At 37.7% G+C, this 19,701-nt stretch overlaps 13 protein-coding genes across 13 annotated transcripts; 4 read left to right on the top strand and 9 right to left on the bottom strand.

Annotated features, from left to right (window-relative positions):
* Positions 1–393: 393 nt before the first annotated feature.
* On the top strand, positions 394–2,418 carry RHIMIDRAFT_119997 (uncharacterized protein). The gene has a single exon (XM_023605390.1). The coding sequence runs from the start codon at positions 737–739 to the stop codon at positions 2,114–2,116; it is 1,380 nt and encodes a 459-aa protein (XP_023467142.1). The 5' UTR covers positions 394–736; the 3' UTR covers positions 2,117–2,418.
* Positions 2,419–2,633: 215 nt separating this feature from the next.
* On the bottom strand, positions 2,634–4,331 carry RHIMIDRAFT_236498 (uncharacterized protein; the record flags this gene model as incomplete). The annotated part of the gene is made up of 1 exon (XM_023608567.1): positions 2,634–4,331. One exon carries the CDS (start codon positions 4,329–4,331, stop codon positions 2,634–2,636), a length of 1,698 nt encoding a protein of 565 aa, XP_023467143.1.
* Positions 4,332–4,608: 277 nt separating this feature from the next.
* On the bottom strand, positions 4,609–6,486 carry RHIMIDRAFT_279351 (MFS general substrate transporter). The gene is made up of 10 exons (XM_023612838.1): positions 6,418–6,486; positions 6,231–6,353; positions 6,099–6,178; positions 5,813–6,043; positions 5,708–5,759; positions 5,542–5,656; positions 5,261–5,488; positions 5,144–5,208; positions 5,047–5,075; positions 4,609–4,991 (listed from the first exon to the last, which is right to left on the bottom strand). Exons 1-10 carry the CDS (start codon positions 6,449–6,451, stop codon positions 4,662–4,664), a joined length of 1,287 nt encoding a protein of 428 aa, XP_023467144.1. The 5' UTR covers positions 6,452–6,486; the 3' UTR covers positions 4,609–4,661.
* RHIMIDRAFT_120057 (uncharacterized protein) lies at positions 6,487–7,009 on the top strand. Its single transcript, XM_023605391.1, has 2 exons — positions 6,487–6,653; positions 6,708–7,009. Exons 1-2 carry the CDS (start codon positions 6,593–6,595, stop codon positions 6,968–6,970), a joined length of 324 nt encoding a protein of 107 aa, XP_023467145.1. The 5' UTR covers positions 6,487–6,592; the 3' UTR covers positions 6,971–7,009.
* Position 7,010: 1 nt separating this feature from the next.
* On the top strand, positions 7,011–7,812 carry RHIMIDRAFT_120058 (uncharacterized protein). The gene has a single exon (XM_023605392.1). It carries the CDS (start codon positions 7,224–7,226, stop codon positions 7,776–7,778), a length of 555 nt encoding a protein of 184 aa, XP_023467146.1. The 5' UTR covers positions 7,011–7,223; the 3' UTR covers positions 7,779–7,812.
* Positions 7,813–8,393: 581 nt separating this feature from the next.
* Positions 8,394–8,921, bottom strand: RHIMIDRAFT_279356 (uncharacterized protein). Its single transcript, XM_023612839.1, has 2 exons — positions 8,520–8,921; positions 8,394–8,468 (listed from the first exon to the last, which is right to left on the bottom strand). Exon 1 carries the CDS (start codon positions 8,914–8,916, stop codon positions 8,557–8,559), a length of 360 nt encoding a protein of 119 aa, XP_023467147.1. The 5' UTR covers positions 8,917–8,921; the 3' UTR covers positions 8,394–8,468; positions 8,520–8,556.
* A 1,045-nt stretch (positions 8,922–9,966) lies between these two features.
* On the top strand, positions 9,967–10,662 carry RHIMIDRAFT_236502 (nucleic acid-binding protein; the record flags this gene model as incomplete). The annotated part of the gene is made up of 3 exons (XM_023608568.1): positions 9,967–10,153; positions 10,185–10,285; positions 10,336–10,662. 3 exons carry the CDS (start codon positions 9,967–9,969, stop codon positions 10,660–10,662), a joined length of 615 nt encoding a protein of 204 aa, XP_023467148.1.
* A 209-nt stretch (positions 10,663–10,871) lies between these two features.
* Positions 10,872–11,663, bottom strand: RHIMIDRAFT_120090 (uncharacterized protein). Its single transcript, XM_023605393.1, has one exon. It carries the CDS (start codon positions 11,560–11,562, stop codon positions 11,080–11,082), a length of 483 nt encoding a protein of 160 aa, XP_023467149.1. The 5' UTR covers positions 11,563–11,663; the 3' UTR covers positions 10,872–11,079.
* Positions 11,664–11,762: 99 nt separating this feature from the next.
* Positions 11,763–12,613, bottom strand: RHIMIDRAFT_236504 (putative Rab7; the record flags this gene model as incomplete). The annotated part of the gene is made up of 5 exons (XM_023608569.1): positions 11,763–12,103; positions 12,152–12,328; positions 12,384–12,426; positions 12,482–12,499; positions 12,560–12,613. 5 exons carry the CDS (start codon positions 12,611–12,613, stop codon positions 11,763–11,765), a joined length of 633 nt encoding a protein of 210 aa, XP_023467150.1.
* A 1,385-nt stretch (positions 12,614–13,998) lies between these two features.
* On the bottom strand, positions 13,999–16,035 carry RHIMIDRAFT_291170 (MFS general substrate transporter). Its single transcript, XM_023613791.1, has 6 exons — positions 15,748–16,035; positions 15,522–15,696; positions 15,241–15,462; positions 15,112–15,180; positions 14,796–15,055; positions 13,999–14,738 (listed from the first exon to the last, which is right to left on the bottom strand). The coding sequence occupies exons 1-6, from the start codon at positions 15,904–15,906 to the stop codon at positions 14,031–14,033; spliced, it is 1,593 nt and encodes a 530-aa protein (XP_023467151.1). The 5' UTR covers positions 15,907–16,035; the 3' UTR covers positions 13,999–14,030.
* A 100-nt stretch (positions 16,036–16,135) lies between these two features.
* RHIMIDRAFT_201448 (mitochondrial carrier) lies at positions 16,136–17,166 on the bottom strand (the record flags this gene model as incomplete). The annotated part of the gene is made up of 4 exons (XM_023606545.1): positions 16,136–16,560; positions 16,626–16,914; positions 16,969–17,055; positions 17,110–17,166. Coding segments are annotated over 4 exons (858 nt in total), but the record flags the coding sequence as incomplete, so codon positions are not given.
* A 574-nt stretch (positions 17,167–17,740) lies between these two features.
* On the bottom strand, positions 17,741–18,558 carry RHIMIDRAFT_250640 (ribosomal protein L2; the record flags this gene model as incomplete). Its single annotated transcript, XM_023610740.1, has 2 exons — positions 17,741–18,302; positions 18,356–18,558. The coding sequence occupies 2 exons, from the start codon at positions 18,556–18,558 to the stop codon at positions 17,741–17,743; spliced, it is 765 nt and encodes a 254-aa protein (XP_023467153.1).
* Positions 18,559–18,946: 388 nt separating this feature from the next.
* On the bottom strand, positions 18,947–19,639 carry RHIMIDRAFT_201188 (uncharacterized protein; the record flags this gene model as incomplete). The annotated part of the gene is made up of 2 exons (XM_023606511.1): positions 18,947–19,387; positions 19,451–19,639. Coding segments are annotated over 2 exons (630 nt in total), but the record flags the coding sequence as incomplete, so codon positions are not given.
* Positions 19,640–19,701: the final 62 nt, after the last annotated feature.

Consider the following 19,701-nt stretch of genomic DNA (forward strand, 5'->3'; position numbering starts at 1 on the left):
TGGCTTATAAGTTACAGATCTTAATTATTAAATGGCCGTTCATGAAAGTTTTTAAGACCCAAATTATATGCATAAAAAGACGTGACGAATATTGTAATGTTTAAGAATACATACCCCACATCAGGCCTTATTCAAAAGACGATATCAATAACCTCAAAGCAGAGATTCCCTACTTTACACTTTATAATAGATTTGTTTCCTGTTTGAAGCTTAATTTGAATGCTGTATAACCAGAATCGTCGTTGTCCCTGGTTTTATCTGGAAAGAGAGTAAAATTGACTAAAAAGGAAATCTGAGGTTGCCTGAAATTTTAGCTGGAAAAAAAATATAATTATCCCTCTTTCCCATTTTTTTTCTAGTCTTTTTTCTCTTTTCTCTCTTTCTTTTATTTTATGAAAAACAAGAAATGTCCATAAGGCGTGAATCCCCTTATGGTCCATTTGTTGAGCATGTCCTTTTACCAGCTATTAGAATAGGAGTATTAGCATTATCCATATTAGCCATTGGATTTGGAAGTTGGTTCGAGACCAATGAAACCATTAATGATTGCACGTTTAAAAGTACTATGTCTATGCATCAAGTATTCCTTTATAGAAATATCACAAGTAACTTGACTACACCTGATTCAGTATCATTTGGTTTGTGGAAACATTGTTATATCTATGCTCTCAACTGTTCTTGTTCACCTACAAACCTAAGATATCAACCTGGTAATATAAGATAGTATGACATAACCATGATATCATGCGCTCAGCTCTCTCTCTCTCTTTTTATGTGTTTAGACGTCTCTACTGTTCTTCAAGTGGCCACTCAACATAATGCTACAGCCCCTATAACTGCACCTACTTCATTAAGTCGTATCATACCCCTTCTTTTAGCAACCGTATTCGGAGGTATTGCCTTCTTACTTGGACTTTATTCCAACAAGGGAGGAAAATACTTGTATCGTCGAATTGTTGTTGGATTCGTTTTGGCTACATCCATACTTGTTGCTTACACGTTTGGTTCCTCTTATCAGCATTACTATCAAATGATCAAAGAAACATGCCAAGACACCAGCAATAAAGTGCACTGCGCTCGACACGTTGTTCAAGCTGAATCTATTCTATTTGCTGTTGCTCTCGGTCTTTTATTTCTCAGCCTCTTGTTCTGGACTATTGCTTCTGCGTTCTTTACAAAAAGTGCCAATGATAAAGTATCTGAAAAGGAAGAAGAAACTGAGGAACTGAAGCCAGCGTTCATGTCTCAAACTCACCAAAGAAATTACAGCCCAACAACATCCGATTATACCCCAAGCAAGACCACGACAGCTTACTCATCCCAAGATGAATTAGCAGTATGGCGTGACGTTGCGATGTTTGATCGAGACAATATAATTTGGGAAGAGGACAAACGAAATTTGTATCACCATCAAAATGGCAGTAAAGGATCATCTTCTACAGACACTGCAGAGTATTACAAAAAGCCAACCAAGAGATACTACAGCCCTGTAGAAAAATCATTATCTCCTCCACCTGCGTCTGCGGGAAAATCCAGTAGACGAGATTCACCAAGCAACTCTCATGGCTATCATAGGCAGCAAAAGAGACGTTCATCTAATAATGCAAATTACCAACAACAACAACAGCAGCAGCAGCATAGGATGGGTAAACGTCATGATCAAAAGTATAATCATCGTCAACAGTCTAGAAAGGAAAGCCAGGATTCTACCATGACCTTTGGTGGTTATAAGTCAAGGAAACCCTCTCAGGGATACTCTGACTGGGAACAGCGATATCAAACGTCACGGCTCAGTATGGGTGGCGGAGGTGGCGCGATGAAGACTCCAACGAGCATGTCACCACATCCTTTCCAATACCCTACGGACGCGTCCAACGCTAGAAACTCATTCTGCATGACTCCTAATTTTGATGACCAGCCATCTGAACCGTCTTCCAACAGTTACTTCCCTCAACAGGAGCATCGAAAATCATCTACTAGTAGTCTAGGTTATGTGCCTATCTTGAACATGCCACCTTCAGGAACACCAGAATCAACGATAGAGCATCCACTGAACAAGAAGGTGATCACAGATAAGCGAATTCAAGAATATCTTCAGAATTCTCGTCCCTATTAATTTTGTAATTTTATATTATTATTGTTTGTTATTAATCTTGTAATTTTATATACACTTTATTCAATTAGACACTCTAACTCATGTCTGTATGAATGTTTGTTTAGAGAGAGACAGGGAGAAAGGGGGATATATTGAAGTTTTTGTTACACGCGCGTGTGTGTGTTTACACAAATTAATGCACAAGATCAATGGATCGCCATAGTCTCTCTCCTTTTCAAATGTCAATTGTTATGTACGCGCCAAATAATAATAATAACGATTTAATACAGATTAAACTAGCTTTTTTTAAAATTCTATTCTATTCTCTCTCCACATTTAATCTCATCTCCTAGTTTTTGTTGTCTCTCTGTCTCCTTTTCTTTCATTTACAGTTTGAAAAAAGGATTTATAGACCTTTACATCTCCTTGAGACTCTTAACTTTGTTTCTTTGGAGTACATTTAGGGAGTCATGTAAAATACAAATAAAGAAAAAGGAGGGGAATATTTATTAAGCTATTTACAAGTGTTCAAGTTTGTTTATGACAAATAAACCAAGTTTACATTATTCTCCAAGCAAAGACACTCCAAAATCAAGAGAGATTCCTCATCATATCCATATTTTCTTATACTAAGGCTAGATAGGTGAGGACACTTGCTGAACAGATAAGAAAAGACTTTCGTATTCATTTTCCCTTCCTTGACAGTGAGAGAGGTCAACGTGTCGTGCTTGATGTGTGTACTTGCGTCTGAGTGACTTAAGGTGACTTCGCCCACATAGGTCACTTCATCTATCTCTCCTAAACTATTACTGCTGTTGTCGCTGTCATCAAACAGGTACGTATTGGATAGAACAAAGGTCAGGGCTTTCAAGTATGTGAAATGCTCGAGGATGGTATCCAAGCACTGAAATCCCAGTGAATAGGTTGCCATATATTTCCTAGTCTCTTTGATCGTCAGTTCAGTGATGTAGTAAGTGAGTGATTCTGTAGCTAGTTTTAAATGTTCGATGAGACCTTGGTTGTTGTCCATTGGATCAAATGGATAGACAATGTTAAAAGAGTGGTGCACTTGGCTTTTCAAGGGCAAGAACTCTGTCTCTGAGTTGGCCATGGGCATATGTTCAAAAAAGTCATGTATGAAGTTGATATGGAGCGATGTACTGACCGTAAAGTGTACATAAGCAGCTGAAGTCATGTAGATAATGGATGACATATAGATGGCAAGCAAGAGTCCTCCAGCCTTGCCGAGATTAATGTTCAGTCGGCGGACAGAAAGTTTATGGGTATCTTGTGATGATGCCATGTATTCGTTATGAAAGAGGCCAAGGATGCTATCTAATATGTCTGCCTTTGTCCTATCGCTCATGGGCTGTACGATACCTTCTTGATTCCTTTGATAAGCGACTTGAAATGCCAACGTGTCGATGTAACTATAGTTACGTTTGATAAATGGGATCCACGGATGTTGTGTATTATCAATCAAGCAACCTAGTGTGTGTATGCGCTGCTCTTTGTTACTATACGTAGGGATATCGTCCGTATCTGGTGCTTTCTTCATCTTTACCCACAGACTCAGTTCCTCCAACTGCGGATGCTCACGAAAGATATGGACGATATCTTGAATGTACAAGTGAAAGTACTTGCTTTTCAACCGAATGACCTTTAGACTGGGCAACATGCTTATGTCTTGAAGGATGTGCTCTCGAGTGATACCATAGCTGCTAAGTGATAGGCTCGTGTCAATGCCGTAAGTCGTCAGTCGATGACCCAAAGAGACCATTGTCTTTCTTGACTTTCGACTTCCATCACTATCTGAAAGCTTACTCAGGTAAAGCCAATGATGATCCAAATCAAGTTCATGCAGGAATCGCCAATAGTGCGGAAACCGAAAGGTCAATTGGGTCACAAAAGGGCAATGTCTTGCCAATAATTCAAATTCGGTAAAGACCATCTCTTTTTCTCCAAAGTTACACTCATCCATACTGTCAATGTTCATTTGGATCGTTCGTACCGCTCTTCCAGGTCTCAAGACGTTTGAATGATGAGTGATTGTGTGAAGAAAGATGCGAAATGACTTTAATGTCTTAAAAGTGACATCTTCATAAATCAGGTTGATCAATGTCTTGTACCAAGCTTTGCAAAGAGTTAAACAACTCAATCTGTCTACTTTGTTTAGATAAAGTGCAATAGATTTTATAATTTCTGAAGGTAGTTTTGTCGCATTATCATTATTCATAATTCTTTGGGGGAAGAAAAGCCGAATTTGTGAATAAAGTGTAAAAATTACATTAAAAGACACTTGATCATATCTTTATTCATATAATCTTTTAGTTTATTCGTTAAAGGCGATAGACGAAATCCAGTGCTTCATCGCCTACTCGTGTGTCATTATCTTCCATCTCTGCAATTTGTTCTTCTGTTAGTTTCATCCTTTCTTGCTCTTTAAGTTGATTCTTTCTATACAGCAAATATCTCTGAACCACAGTCAGAATAATAAACAAGACAAGGAAGCCTAAATTGATCATATGACCTCTTACTAATAAAAGATATAATGAGCCAACTTTGTTCACAAAAGAAACAACTTACAATATCTTGGTGCATCAGACTTTCTATAAATATTGGATCCAACAAGGCCTGCTGAGTTGTTTGCAGAGACAGCCATTGCTGTTGCAACACTCTTTTTCATATCAGGCGCAATGTTACTTGTCAACCATGCATTGACGATAGGATTGATTACAAAGATGCCAGCAACGGCAATACAGGCACCAGCATACAGTGTAGGTCGTTCAATACAGACAACCAGGATGATATATCCAATTAAACAAATCAAGGCACCTGCAGTAGCATGATATGCTCTATCTCGGTGACGATCTGAAGAATAAGCTACTACTATCATCTTTAACAAGTTGTCATGAGCAAAGTAATAAGCATATGATGTTATCTAATATTACCACTATTACTGCACACACATAAGGCGGCGCTAGTGATGGCACACATATAATCAGTTGTGTTCGTTTCTGTACAATAAAAGCTGTGTATATATATTACCTGACATCAAATTTGCTGATAATTTATCATCATAGCCCATACCTCTGACAATGGATGGTAAGAAGCTATATACAAAAAAGGTCAGAGAATAAAGACTTGAAAAATGACAAGTAGTACTTTGATACGCTGGTGTTTGGTACACTTCCACAAAAGAACATGAGCATATACATCCAAACCTTCCAGTCGGTTAATGCCTTGACTGCTTGCTTTTTATTTGAAGCGTCTAAATCAGCCAAGGTCATGTGTGTGTGCTTATTATCCTCGTGCTCCAGTCTTGAAACAGCCAGTATGCGCTCCTCTGCTGTTAAAACAGTCCAGGTGGATGGTGAACTTGGTAGGTAGAAGCTATTTCAAGAGAACAGATTAAAACAGAATATAATTGTATCTGCAAAACATACTATGCTATCACGCTCACAAGCACGGTAGGTATGCCTTCAATAAGGAACAGCCATTGCCAGCCAGTTAATCCTCCTGATCCTCTAAGTTGCAATATACCATAGGCAAGAACACCAGCTAGATGAAATGTATGAGCTCATTATTTATTCATTTCTCATAGTTGCTTACCATAAGCATGAGCAGCCACTGTCGATCCCCAAAAGAGAGCAATACGTGTTGCCTATGAACTATAAATGAAAACAGCCATAACAAGAAAGAGATGGAGCAAATTACCATTTCATTCTTTTTATAAAACAAGGTCAAAAAGTAAATGACGCCAGGAAAGAAACCTGCTTCAAAAAATCCAAGAAGAAAACGAAAGATCAAGAGTTGAGTATAGTTTCTGACAGTTGCATGCAAGCAAGCGATGGCACCCCAGAGAAGCATCAAGAGGGGTAACCATCGTTTGGCAGTGAACCTTTTCAATAGTATATTACTGGGTATTTGAAATATAAGAAAGCCAACCTATTGATGTTTATCAGGAATATGTCTTATTGTGTGTGTGTGTGTGTGTAATTACATAAAAGATGGTGACACAAGTATTGAATTGATCAGGTGTGATACCAACATCCTCCTCAAAGTTATCCAATACAGCATTCCCTTTGGATGATAATAATAAATAAAAAAATGCCTAAATAATGACATGTTTTACCTAGGCTGGATCGATCCAAGGAAGAGAAAAGATACATAAAGCTAAGAAATGGTAGTAATCTCGTATCTAATTTTCGAACAAGTTTTTTCTCTGCTTCTGTATCTGATACAGTGTCATCGGCATCTGTAGACAGCATTAATGAAAAGAAAAGCCAATGATAAACTAATATGCAAGGATATGTTTTTACCGCGATTGATTAACACAGAATATGTGTCCGGCATAATAACAAGGAGAAAAAAAAAACAGAGAAAAAAGGGTCATATCTCTATTTATGCAGAACAAACTCGTCACCTGCCTAACCAAGAAAAAAAAAAGGCATTTCATTGGCCACTGTAACTCTAATTTTTGTTGTTATTGTTGTAATGAAGAGTGAATTAGAGTCTTTGACAAAGTCTTTGGGTGTATTTGAAAAGTTAGAGGAAGGTGAGTAGTTTAAAGAATGTCTATAATCTAAAGATTGACAGAACACTATAGAAGGACTAGATTCATTTGAAGAACTGATACCAAGATCAGCGTCCGAACTACAGCATGTATTGCACATTGATCAAGCTTCAGTCGAATCTATCCTTGACGCTGCTTCAGCCGAGGCTTACGACTGGAGATTGAGAGAAAAGGCAGGGAGGGAGCTTGTAGATATACAATCGAATACGACATTAACAACAGGCGACGATACAATAGATAAGCTACTAGGAGGTGGTATACCACTCGGAACGATCACTGAGATTGTAGGAGAAAGGTAGCTGTGATGTATATAAATTCGTTCAAATCAGAGGAATAATACTATATAGTTCTTCTGGAAAGACACAATTAGGACTTCAATTGTGCTTGTCAGTACAAAAACCAGCCCTTGAAGGGGGTCTTGAAGGATCAGCCATTTATATACACAGCGAGGGCCCGTTTCCGTCGAGCAGACTCAACCAACTTGTTGATAAATATGTGTCTAAATATGGTAACAAGGTGGATGTAGATAATCTAAGAAATAATATTCATACGATGCGTGTGTCCGATGGAGAGAGTCAGTATCGTGTGTTGGCTTATCAACTACCTGCATTTCTAGACTTGCAGCAAAAGAGTCAAAAAAAGATTCGGCTTGTCGTGATAGATTCTATCAGTGCAATTTATAGAGGTGATGGCGCTTATAAGCAGCGTTTTGACAAAATGGCAGAGATATGTGAAATAGGTATGCGACTGAAGAGAATAGCCAGTCAGTATAACCTTGCTGTCGTCACTATTAATCAAGTCACGGATGTTCCAGATACTTCCCTCAAAGGAAGCGCGTTCATAAGTCATATGGAAGAATGGTTAGACTTTAATCTGATAAATCAACAAGAAAACGGCCGATTAGGATTGTTTATTCATTCGTTGTTAAAGAAGCCTACTTTAGGTCTATCCTGGCAGAACTCTGTTAATACGAGAATTAGATTGGCTAGATCACAAATGATGGAACATGTTGTCACTAGACGCGTTTTATTTATAGAGTTTTCACCCAAGGCAAAGCGATCAGGATGTGAAGTCGTAATTGATGATACTGGCATTCATGCAGTCTAACTATGGCTGACCATATCGTTTACTTCCCCTCTCTTTTTTTATATACCCTCCAAATTGAATAAACTTTCTATATGCCAATAGCAAGCTTGTAACCCATATTTAGAGAAAGTGTAAAACTAATCAAAGCCCACGAATGTACATTCTTTTCTAACCGTATGCACTTTTTTCCATAATTGTTGAATACAAATGATGTATTTATATACTGAAGAGTAGTACTTTATTTAATGAAATATCCTACGGTTTTACTTGATTTCTTACTCTAAATAGAGCCTTTATCGCTTACTAATAACGCATAGAAACAAAGCAAAAAAAAAAAAACATTAGACGGAAATGTGTGTAAAAAGAACTATCGAGTTTATTGAAGTTTTATTATACTTTGACAATATGAATCCTTAGAGCTGATCATTGCGTTGATGATACTCTTCAGATACTTGATCAGGAATAGTGTTATTGAGGCCAACATAGGAACCTTAATCCTCAGTGCTCCATTATCTTCATTGGGATGAAAAACTTGAAGACTTGGTCATCAGAAGGAGACTCTGTAGTTAGACCTGAAATGGGGTGTCAATAGTGGCACACTCTCTTGTTGAACCCTTTTTATATAAAAACGAGTATTTCAATCTCATCTTGTTGAGCCTGCATTAGCGAAGATAAGATGAATATAAATCTTACAACAATTGCCTCAGAAAAGTAAGCAAACATTCTTTTGTACATAAATAAGAAATGCTAAAACTAATAAAGATATTCGTTGTAAAAGAATAAATTCAAGCTTTATCTATTAATAAGTAAAAAATTGAGGACTTGAGCCATCAGAAGGAGGCACTGGGCCATCAGCATTTGGATCAGTAGCATCAATAGCAGTATCAATAGCAGCATCAATAGCAGCATCACTAGGAGCATTTAGATCAAAATCTGCAGGACTTATGTCATCAGAAAAAGATTCTGTAACTAGATCCAAAGCTTGAGGGCTTGGGCCTTCAGGAGGAGGTGTGTTTGGATCAGCAGTTGCATCGCTTGTGTCAAAAGCTTGAAGATTGTCATCACCAGGAGGAGCAGCATCAGCTTGGGGAGAAGGAGCAGCAAAGCCAATAGCGACAAGAGAAGCGCAGATAGTAAGAATAACAAGCTTGATTTGCATTTGAGTAAAAAAAAAAGTATAAAAGCCAAAGAACTGTTGTATCTTCTCTTTTTTGCGTAGAATATTGCCCTTCTTTTATACTAAAACAGATCCATATAGACGCTATTGTCATAACTGTTTACTATTGGTTATAAGCGCATTTGGCCAATCTTGGTTAGATAGATGTGTTTATTTCTCTCTGTGTTTTGTTGATCGCTTATTCATAAATACATAAGCTACAGAAAGCATATGTGTTGTGTGTTCAACAATGATGTCGATTGATCCAAAAATAAAGACGTGTTGTCCACTCTTGTCCACATTCTTTATCTAATCTTTTTGTTGTTGTTGTTGTTGGCTGGCGTAGACTATCCAACGGAAACTGTTCACTAGCTTGTTCGAATCCCTAATTTTAGTCATTAACGTTTCCTTTTCCAAAAGAGTGGGCAAGAGTGTGGATAACACGTCTTTATTTTTGGATCAATCGATATCATTGTTGAACACAATTTTTTGCACGACATCAAACTCAAAATTCGCGACTTTACTTTCTGAAATGACTGTATGTATTGATATATTTGAACTAATGAAATAGCTCTTGCTTAAGAGAGAATAATCATATGCAAACAGTCTGCTGCAGTATCTTCCATCTGCATAAATAGGTTTCCTTTCGTGTCCATATCAATGATAACTGCAGGCGCCTTGGTTGTTTAATTTAATCGATAATCAAACGTTATAATACAGCGCAAATCTCTTACAATAATTGATATGCATAATCATTAGTGAAGTGATAGCAACGTATACTAAATGAAGAATTATCAATGACGATTAAAACATGACATCCTGTATCTGCTTTGTTTATGCTTCTTTATTTATAAGGAATAACTTTAGTGCATGAAGACCAAAGTAGTTGATATCAATTTATGCGTTATGACAAAGACTACAAGTTCACATCTAGAAGAGAATTATCGCAAGTAAGTGCTCTCTTCTCCAAAAGTGTACTTATTTCATACACACTTGTCTGTTTGAAAAAGGATACACAGATGAATAGATTTTTTCTTTTCTCTTCTTTCCATAATGCTATTTTCCATAACGATTACTAGACACCTCAGAAACACTTGCACATCTCATTTACGCTTACTTTATCGTTCACTATCAACTACTATTACCGCCGATGATCCTATTCACAAAGTTGATCTACGCGTTGGCAAAATTACAGAAATAGAGAATCACCCTGATGCATCTCATTTGTACATTGAAAAAGGTTTTTACAGCAAAATAATAACAACAAATAGCAGCAATTAAGGAATTAGTAGTGTGCGTCTCAAAAGAATCTCTCGAGGAGCGTACTATTGTCAGTGGACTTGTTCCTTACATGTCTAAGGAATCTCTCTGTGTAATTCATTCTTTTTTATTGATTACTTAATCTTAAACTATTTTTTATAGGGTAAAAGGGTCGTTGTGGTAGCTAACCTGAAAGCGAGCAAGTTTCGAGGCGTGTTGTCTCAAGGCATGCTCCTGGCAGCTTCTGTAGATAATCGTGTACAAACATTATCGCCTCCTAGCTTAGCTCCTATTGGTGAAAGAATTCAGCTCGAAGGAGTATCTTTGGGCGAGCCAGTGGATGTACTGAAGCCCAAACAAAAAATATTTGAACAAGTAGCAGAGCATTTGAAGACAGATGAGAATGGTGTGGCTACTTATAAGGGTATCCCTCTCGTCACATCTGAGGGCCCAGTCTGTTGTGAGATCAAACATGGTGAAGTGTCTTGATTTTATTTTTTAAGCAGTAGGAAAATTGCGTCTATTCAATAAAGCAGCCTTTAGGCTTCTTATGTCACTCTTCAAACCAGATACGGGGCTATCGCTGCGAATCATGTCGCTAGGTGACAAAGCCAGCTTGAATCCAACGAGATCCAGATCCAGATCCAGACCGAGGGTTCGCTTTAATAGTCGGCTTTTAGCGGTCTGTGCTAACTGCTGTAATTTTGTCTGTAGGTCGGCTTGGTGCTTGATGAGCGCGTCTGTGAGGGTAGCTTCGTCTCCTTGATCTATTACGGCGTCCAAGTCATCGTTCTCGGAATCATGCTTTTTCAATGCGTCTAGTAATTTATCAGCAAGTTCCCTGCGTTGATTATATCGTGTTCGTTGATACTCTGCAATTCGATGAAAAATAGGTTGTATGAATTTCTATATTGTATTAGAGGGCATTGAATGATAGACAGCTTTAAGCCAGCTTACCTTTAAAATACCAATAACAGCAGCTGTAAGACCGAAAGCACTCATGCCTAGAACCACAGCCAATGCAAACACTTTCTCAGCCGGCATAGATGGTGTAGGTGGTAGCGGTTGGTATATGATTTGAGGTGCTTGTGTTCTTGGTGGGACCATGGGACGACTGGCAATCGTGTTAGTAGCATTATTATTGGCAGATGTCGTTGTTGATAAAGAATGTGTGGTATTATCCCCAGCTCTTTTGAATGCTTCGTCAATTTCTGCCTGTGTGAGGCCCTTCTTTTGCAGAAAGGCAATCTTTTTGGCTTTATCGGCGGACTGAACGTTAGGAGAGGTTAAAAAAGAAACAGCTGGTTTCAACATATCTTCTCTCAGCGTAATTGTGCCCGCCTGTTCTAGCTTTGCCTGTTCACTAGGAGCTTGGTTGGAATCTGACATTTTGATAATATAAAAGAAAAAAAGGGGAAACTGCACAGTGTGGGGAAATAAATGGTCAAATTCACCTTAAGCTGAGTCATTTTAATTTCCTTTTCTAGTCTCAACTTCAGACCGTTTGTTTATTTGTAAAGTAAATTATTATTATAGATAATAGATATTATAAAAAGTAAAAAGGTATAAAAAGATATTCTATATACATATCAACAACATGGAGTATTTGTATAACTGGTCTTCTTTAAGGATTCGTTTGTTAATGAAAACGAACCATTCTCATTCATGTCCAATTCTAGCTGAGGTATTTTGACCATCTTGGCTATCTGCGTAAATGCCTTTTCGACATTATCTCCATTCTTTGCACTTGTCTCAAAACAAGGTATTTGCATCTTTTCATTTGAATGGATCTCTGCCCACGCTCTTGCCTGTCTTCTAGATACAACTCTGTCATCAATATCGATCTTATTTCCAATAATTATCATTGGAAAGTTTTTAGCTTCCTCTGCTGGTAGAGCTGATTGTTTCAAAAAATCCTCCCTCCATTTTTCTGATTTTCTTTAGTATTTCGTTTTTCTTCTTTTTCTTTTTTACTTACCTAAATGTTGAAAAGACAAGTAATTATTAACATCATAAACCATCACGCATGCATCGGCTCCTCGGTAATAAGCAACACCTAACGACTGAAATCGCTCTTGTCCTGCTGTATCCCATATCTGCATCATGACTTTCTTTCCATCATCTGTTTCAACCTCTTTTGTTATGAAATCTGCACCTGTTAAATAGAGGTTTAATTCAGTCAATGATAGTCTAGAAGGGTTATTATGTACCTATAGTGGCTTTATATGCATTGGTGAACTTTTTATGAATATACTAATAAAGAACATGTTAATTCTACTTGCTGTTTTTATGCTGTCTTGTGATTTACTTGATTTCGAAGGCTAGTCTATGTATGGTTGTTCATTATGAGTTACAATTGAAATGAATTTCATTTTAATTCTGTTACCTTGCCTACTCCACCGTCTCCTATTAGTACAACTTTGAGTATGTCTTTATGCATCAGAAACTAATGATAAAGAGATTGCTTTAAAAAGTATAATTTCTGTAACTTTGTAATCATCAGGTGACACAACAAGTGGACGATAGGTGCACCCTTTGGGACCAAAGCTGCACACACTAGAAAGAGCAAGCCACATTAATAACATCATGCATACACAATCGTCCCCCTACCAGTTTATTTCTTTATCACAAGCTGCGGTGTAGGCTCTTTCAATGCTAGTAAAATGTTTAACTCTATCTACAGTTATGAGTGAACTGCTTAATACAGTCTATCCGGGAAAAGTTGTCGTTTCTGACGTGTTTGATGAGATAATCATTATAATACTCTATATCTTACAGTAGAGCACACGTTCTACTTTCTTCTATCGCATCTTATAATTTTGAATAATAATAATAAATATACTAGCTACTAGTATAGCATTGATAAATCATCACATTAGCCACATTAAATCATGCTGACGACATTAGCATTCCCTATAAAACGAGCACGCATCTTAGTTTAATAGCACTCCTCTCTTCTGTTTATAAAGAATCAAATTCCCAGGCTATCGACTTAATAGTCTTATTTCAAATATAAAGCTGAATACAACAAATGTCATCAAAAGTCACTATTTCAAACAGGTCAAGCAAGTCAACGCCTGACATCCCACTTTCGGACGACCATAAGATCAAAATAATGGGATTGTATGGCCGTCTGGAGAACTTGCAGATGTGGCGTTTGTCCTCTGGTAGATGTGTAGAGAAAGCGATGAAAGACTTTTTGCGAAAAGTCCAGTTAATTACAGTAAGTACACGAAACACGAAAAAAGCTTTTATCTGTGATAATAAACATGAACTGGTGTGAGCTCGGCAAACTCGTTGGTGCTTGAAATTTGAGACGACTATTGGTCAGAATGGTTCACAAAATAAGAATTACTAGAGATAGACGCAGCAACAGAACGCCAAAAGAAACACTCTGCCTCAAAAAATGAAAAGTTACCTTGACGCTTTACCGGGATCCGACGATATCAATTTACTTTTCAACTATTTAAACGAACAGCAGATAAACCTTAATGCTCGCCGTGAGCTTGATTTTCTAAAAACAACGTTATTGTATAGTCTTAATTTATTCAAGATATCCTACTTGCCCTTAACTGATCAAGGAGAAAGGGATATGATGCGTAAAATTTGGATGATAATTGACTGAGCATCTGACGGAAGCAACTTTAAAGTAAGAAATGAAAAAGGCAGCTTCGCTTCCAAACTGGATAAAAATAAAAAAGGAAGATTGCGGCTGTCACATCTATGACTAGGCAACAACAGCCATCTGATGCGCCTTATTTGCTGGTCTACTGCGATCGGTATGATTTTGTATTCAAACATTTTATGATAATATTTTATAAAATGAACGTCAATAATTAATAAAATACAGTACTGCTTTACAGACTAGAAGGGTTTGTTTTATTTCCTCGAATTTTAGCAAGACTTATACTTTTCACAAGGAAAGGAAACGATCCTTGGGAATACATGGATGCAGCGTCATGAAAATCATTTGATTGTTCGATCTTTTGATTTTCTTCATCCTTGGAAGAGCTAGGTACACCACGTCCATTATTAGGGCAGATGAGTTGTCGGCTATCTCCAATATACAAGTAGGCAAAGGGAATAAATAAAAAGAACAAGACGCTCAGTATTGTACATAACCAAAAGAACCCAATACTTGCAAACAGATAACCTGCCATCAATGGGCCAACACACATGCCAACACCGTATGCTGCATTAAATAAAGAATAGCTCCTTGCCAACCCGTCACATGTGGTAGAATTTCCATTTTCTTTGTCTACCACCTTGGCTATTTCGGGAAACACCGGCGCTTGACAGCCTGCGATCGTTATACCACCCATGATTAGGACTGGAACAAGTGGCCAGAAGGATCCAGTTTGTTTGTTAGGTACGCCTATTAAGATACAAGAAGGCGTTGCAAAGAATAAAGATACTATTGCAACAATTTTTGTTCCAAACTTGTCACAGAGTTTACCACAGACTGCACTAGCAATAATGGAGGGAATCATATAAGAAAGGACAATCAAACTACAGCCAGCTGCATTAAAGCCCCATTCTTGAGCTAGTCGCATGGATAATGTTGGCTAATAGAGGGTTTGTAAGCATTAGATGGGTTTTAGTAATAGATTCAAAATGCTTACTTCAAAGGCACTCATGACAGTTGCTACGGTTACGGTTAAACCTAGTGACACTACAAGCCTTTTCTGCTTTAGTAACTGTAACCATGTCACCGGCTGTTTGACTGGTGGTTCTTCCTTTACTGTCTTTTCCGAATTGATAGATGCAGTTTCATCCCCTACATTTTGTCCTTCGATAACGACAACTCTCATGACAAAATCAATGCCACTTAATATCATGGAAGCAATGAACGGTGCTTCGTAACCAAGCTCGCTGTAAAGCACTAGTACAACAAAAGTGTTATTCTTTCTATTTATGGAGTATAAAAGCTGTTATTACATCCTCCTGCGGGTAATCCTATCATCATTCCCAAAGGGTAAAATCCGACCAATTTGCCCATCTGTGATCCTAAAGTGATGGATGAGAAAATAAGAACACATAGCGCTTTTTTTTTATGCAAGTATTTACCCAGCTCCTCTCTTGGCCAGTTATCGGCAATCAGACAAAGGCACATTGTCCAAACACACGCATTGGATACACCCTGAAGAAATCGAGCAATGAGTAGCATCGGATAAGTAACACTGAGCATAAACAAAATGTTGGCAGCCATGGAAGCACCCGTTCCTAAAAGCATAGGAAGTCTTCGTTGCTTAATTTTGTCGCCTAACCAACCAAATATAGGAGAACCCACTTTCGGGGGAGGTTAATTAATTTATTCGTTATGCATCTTTTTTTTGTTTATCATGTACCCAATAAACCAACAGCATAAAGAGCTACCAATACACCTGTATCTCTTGAAGTTAGTTCGATATTTGATGTGATAGCAGATGATTTTGAATGTTCTGTCCAGTTTTTATCGTCAATGTGCCTAATACGTGCTACAATAAATGGTGATAAAGGGAAAAGAATCGAATGAACAAATGTCTATAGTTTTCTGGTTAATTTTCACATCCAATCATGAATTATATTCTTTACACTAGTGAATAGTCCAACTGCAGCTGTCCAAAATACAAAAGTATGACACGATCTAAATTTATACAGAAATGGTTTACGTTTATTTGAAGATCGTTCAGTAATTTCTGAGACTGCTTTAGAAGATCGTGACAAGTTGAATAGTTTATGACATATCCCCATGTTGAATAAAAATAAAAAAGAAAAAGAAAAAATGACAAAAGAAAGAATAAAAAGTGATTTACTTCATTGCATAACGATCTTTTTATAATCCACAGCAAAGAATATGCAAACACAAACGGTTTCTCTCGTTACACATTACAAAGGAAAAAGAAAGAAAAGAAAAAATTCAGGGGTTAAGGTTTAGAAGAAAATAAGGAGAAAGGGGGAATATACAAGTGGTGCGATTTATCTATAAATTTTGTAAAAAACTCATCATTATCTCATATGTATAAAACGTAACAGCATTGACTGGAAATGCTCTTAAAAGGGTTGGCCATAGACCTCTAAAGAAAACACCAAGTCCTTCCGTTCGGTAGGACCGCACCACACAGTCTCTAATTGATGCATAAGGCTGATCTGTCAACAACAATCTTCTAGCTTCATTATCCCCCTTTACTCGTTTCTGCATCTGTAGACGTGATTTAACGACGTCAATTGGATAAATGGAAGCCCATGATACCGTGCCTGCCATACCTCCTGCCAACAGGAGCTTCCAAGCTTCACTTTCGATTGGACTAACTTGTAACACACGCTTCAAACCTTCATAAACCCAAAAGTAGATACCATAACTGGGTGAATCACGTATAGCCGTGACCAAACCGCCTTGATAGAACCCTAATCTCAGATGTATGTTATGCATTCTTACTGCAGATTAACCATGAGTATATATACTAAAATACCTCGGATCCCGCTAGTATGATAAACTTCTTTTGTAACCTGCCAACTTGTCTTTGGGAGTTTCGATATCTGTGCTTTGATCTTTACTAAATCTGTAGGTGTCGAAAGTAAAAAGCAAGCAAATCCGGCACCAGTACCAGCAATATACACTTGCATTAAGCTTGGTTCTTTATCATTAGGGTATTGTTGTTCAAAGTAGCGAATGATAGAACCATAGGATACGAATAATATCGCATTTAAACCTGCCAGTCCAACCACTGGGGATAGGACGCCTTTAAACATGGACCCTATCTGTGTGTGTTGTGTCAATATACAATCAGAATATTTGTTTTAGAAACCATGTACCCCTTCCGTTTCTACCATGCTTTTCAAAGTATTCCAGGATCCTTTCCGATGCACTGTTTCCGTATCTGTGGGTGCTTGTAATCTTGCCTTTTTAAGGGATACATTGTTACTAAAGATATCTTTACATCTTTTATCAATTACCTTTAATACATCTAAAGGGCTACCCACAATAATTCCTGCTGCACCACTGATCCATCCTAGTTGTTATAGAAAAAAAAAGAAGGTCTTATGTTTGTATTGCTGACCCCCGCCTCCTTCTCCCCTATTTTTTTTAAACCAGTATTTACCTGCAATAAAGTCGTTTATACTTTCAGCTTTTATAGAAATAGTTTTTTTTTTCAGTGAGTTTGTTCATTAAACATTGCTTAATTTACCCATCCAGTGTGCAAGATTCTAATCAATTTCAATATAAACAGCATCAGTTCAAGGCCACCATCTCTGATAATTTACTGGCTGAGTCACGGGCGGGCTGTTAACTTGAAAGGGGAGAAAGGTAGATCTTAATAATGTAGTCATACTCAAAACCATATTGTTTTCTTTATTTGTCACGCAAAAAAGAGCTTCATTGTACAGCAAACACAATGAAAGCATAGCGTCTATACTACAGAAATCAATCCACTTAGTCACTTTTATAAACAAGACATGTACGAAGGAATCCTTTCTCTCTTTTTTAAAACAAAAAAGCTGCTTACAAACTGCTGTTTTATACATAAACTGAATACAATTTGTCTCTGTTTTTTCTTTGCATTTTATTTTACTGTATGCGAATGGATTAAGCATCCTTGATCTTCTTGGTACCACGGAGGAGACCAGTACGACGGGCAGCAATCAAACCGACCTTTTGACCAGCAGGAGAGTCACGGGCCATGGTAGAAGCCTTACCAATGTGTTGATGGTTACCACCACCGTGAGGATGGTCAACAGGGTTCATAGCAACACCACGAGTCTTGGGCCAGCTGTTGCGCTTGACCTTGAATTTGTGGTAGGCACGACCAGCCTTCAAGAGGGGCTTGTCAATACGACCACCACCAGCAACAATACCGACGACAGCACGAGAGGTGGAGGGAATGACCTTCTTGGAACCAGAGGGGAGACGAATACGAGTCTTACCGTCATCACCGTGACCGATGATGGTGGCATAGTTACCAGAAGTACGAGCAATAGCACCACGGTCACCAACCTTTTCTTCGACATTACAGATGACAGTACCTTCGGGCATAGAGGCCAAAGGCATGACGTTACCAATGTTCAAAGAGGCCTTCTTACCGGCATAGATGAATTGACCAGTGTACATACCTTCGGTGGCAATGAAGGTTTCGGTACGGAGCTTGTACCTTTAAGAAAAATGGTCAACGGTATGTTCTTTTCCATGATCAAATGTACTTACTTGTAAGGGTCACGGAAGACGACCTTGGCAAGAGGAGCACCTCTACCGGGATCGTGGACGATCTCCTTGACGATACCACGAATGTAACCGTGACGTTCAGCAAAGTCGAACACTCTCAACTTGGCGGCACCCTTACGGCCAACGGTGTGGGATTTGAAAATACTTCCAGCACCCTTTCTCTGAGCACGAATAACACGACCCATTGCTGTAAGTTGATGTAATGATAAATTGTATAATGTGTTGTAATGTCAATAATGTGTGATGTGTTGAAAATGAAGGTGATACAAAATTGATGTATATAATAATAAAAATAAGCATGTTAGTCTTCATCTTTCTAATCCATTTTATGAGAAGGTTGATGGATCCTTTCTTTAACAGATACATCCAACTAATCCCCCTTCCCTTTTTATCTTTTTGGATACTTGCCTAACTAGTGGAAAAAGAGAAGGATTGTTTATTGAGTCCTACAATCATCAATATTGAAGGGATGGCAGGTGGGGATGATTTGATTGTGTGAGTCCGTGTCCGGTCCGGACTTTTTTAAACAATGCTCAAGCATGATTCAAGCTCTGCATTTTTAAAGCAATCAATCTAATTAAGCATTTGTTCAATATATAACTCATAATTATATTCTTCCGCATTGTCTTCACTATTGGGTATGGCTATTTTTAAATAGTCAATCTTCTTCATTGAAATCTGACTCATCTTTAAACCAAGCTCTGTCACATACGGCTTATCACCAGCCATGGTTCTAAATGATTTTCGTATCTGATCCAGTGTTGACTTATCTTCTGTAACTGAGATCATAAATCGAATGAACTGTTCAAAGGTAGCAAAATCATTATCATTGATGATGCTATAGGGCCTCTTTTCTAGCTTGTCATTGTCATAGACAATACCTAAACAAGATAACACGCATTTGAATTCTGAGACAGATAATGTGTTGGCATTATCCTTATCAAAGTATCTGAACATCTGTTTAAATTCTTTAAACTGAACAGGTGTCGGATTAGTTATATTGCGAAAGATGATCTATAATAGTTAAGTTTTTTTTTTTTTTTGATAATGATTTCTTCTACTGCAACGTGTGTGTACCTGATTCTGGATAAAAGCGTTCTTCTTTTGTACAGCTTCTTTTACCAAATCTAAGCCGAACCATAAATCTTTGAATGAGTAGACTGTATAAGCATTTTCTTCTGTATTGGCTTCGATGTACTCTTGATCAAGCATTTCAATGATACCTAATGATTCTTGAAGAGGCTCAAATAGACTTGTTAGATTTTGACCAACTTTATCTGTATTAGTCTTTACTTTTTATAGAGACTGGCCGTGCGAATTCTATATTT

The sequence above is a fragment of the Rhizopus microsporus genome (assembly GCF_002708625.1).
Source record: "Rhizopus microsporus ATCC 52813 unplaced genomic scaffold scaffold_6, whole genome shotgun sequence".
NCBI classification, from domain to species: Eukaryota; Fungi; Mucoromycota; class Mucoromycetes; order Mucorales; family Rhizopodaceae; genus Rhizopus; species Rhizopus microsporus.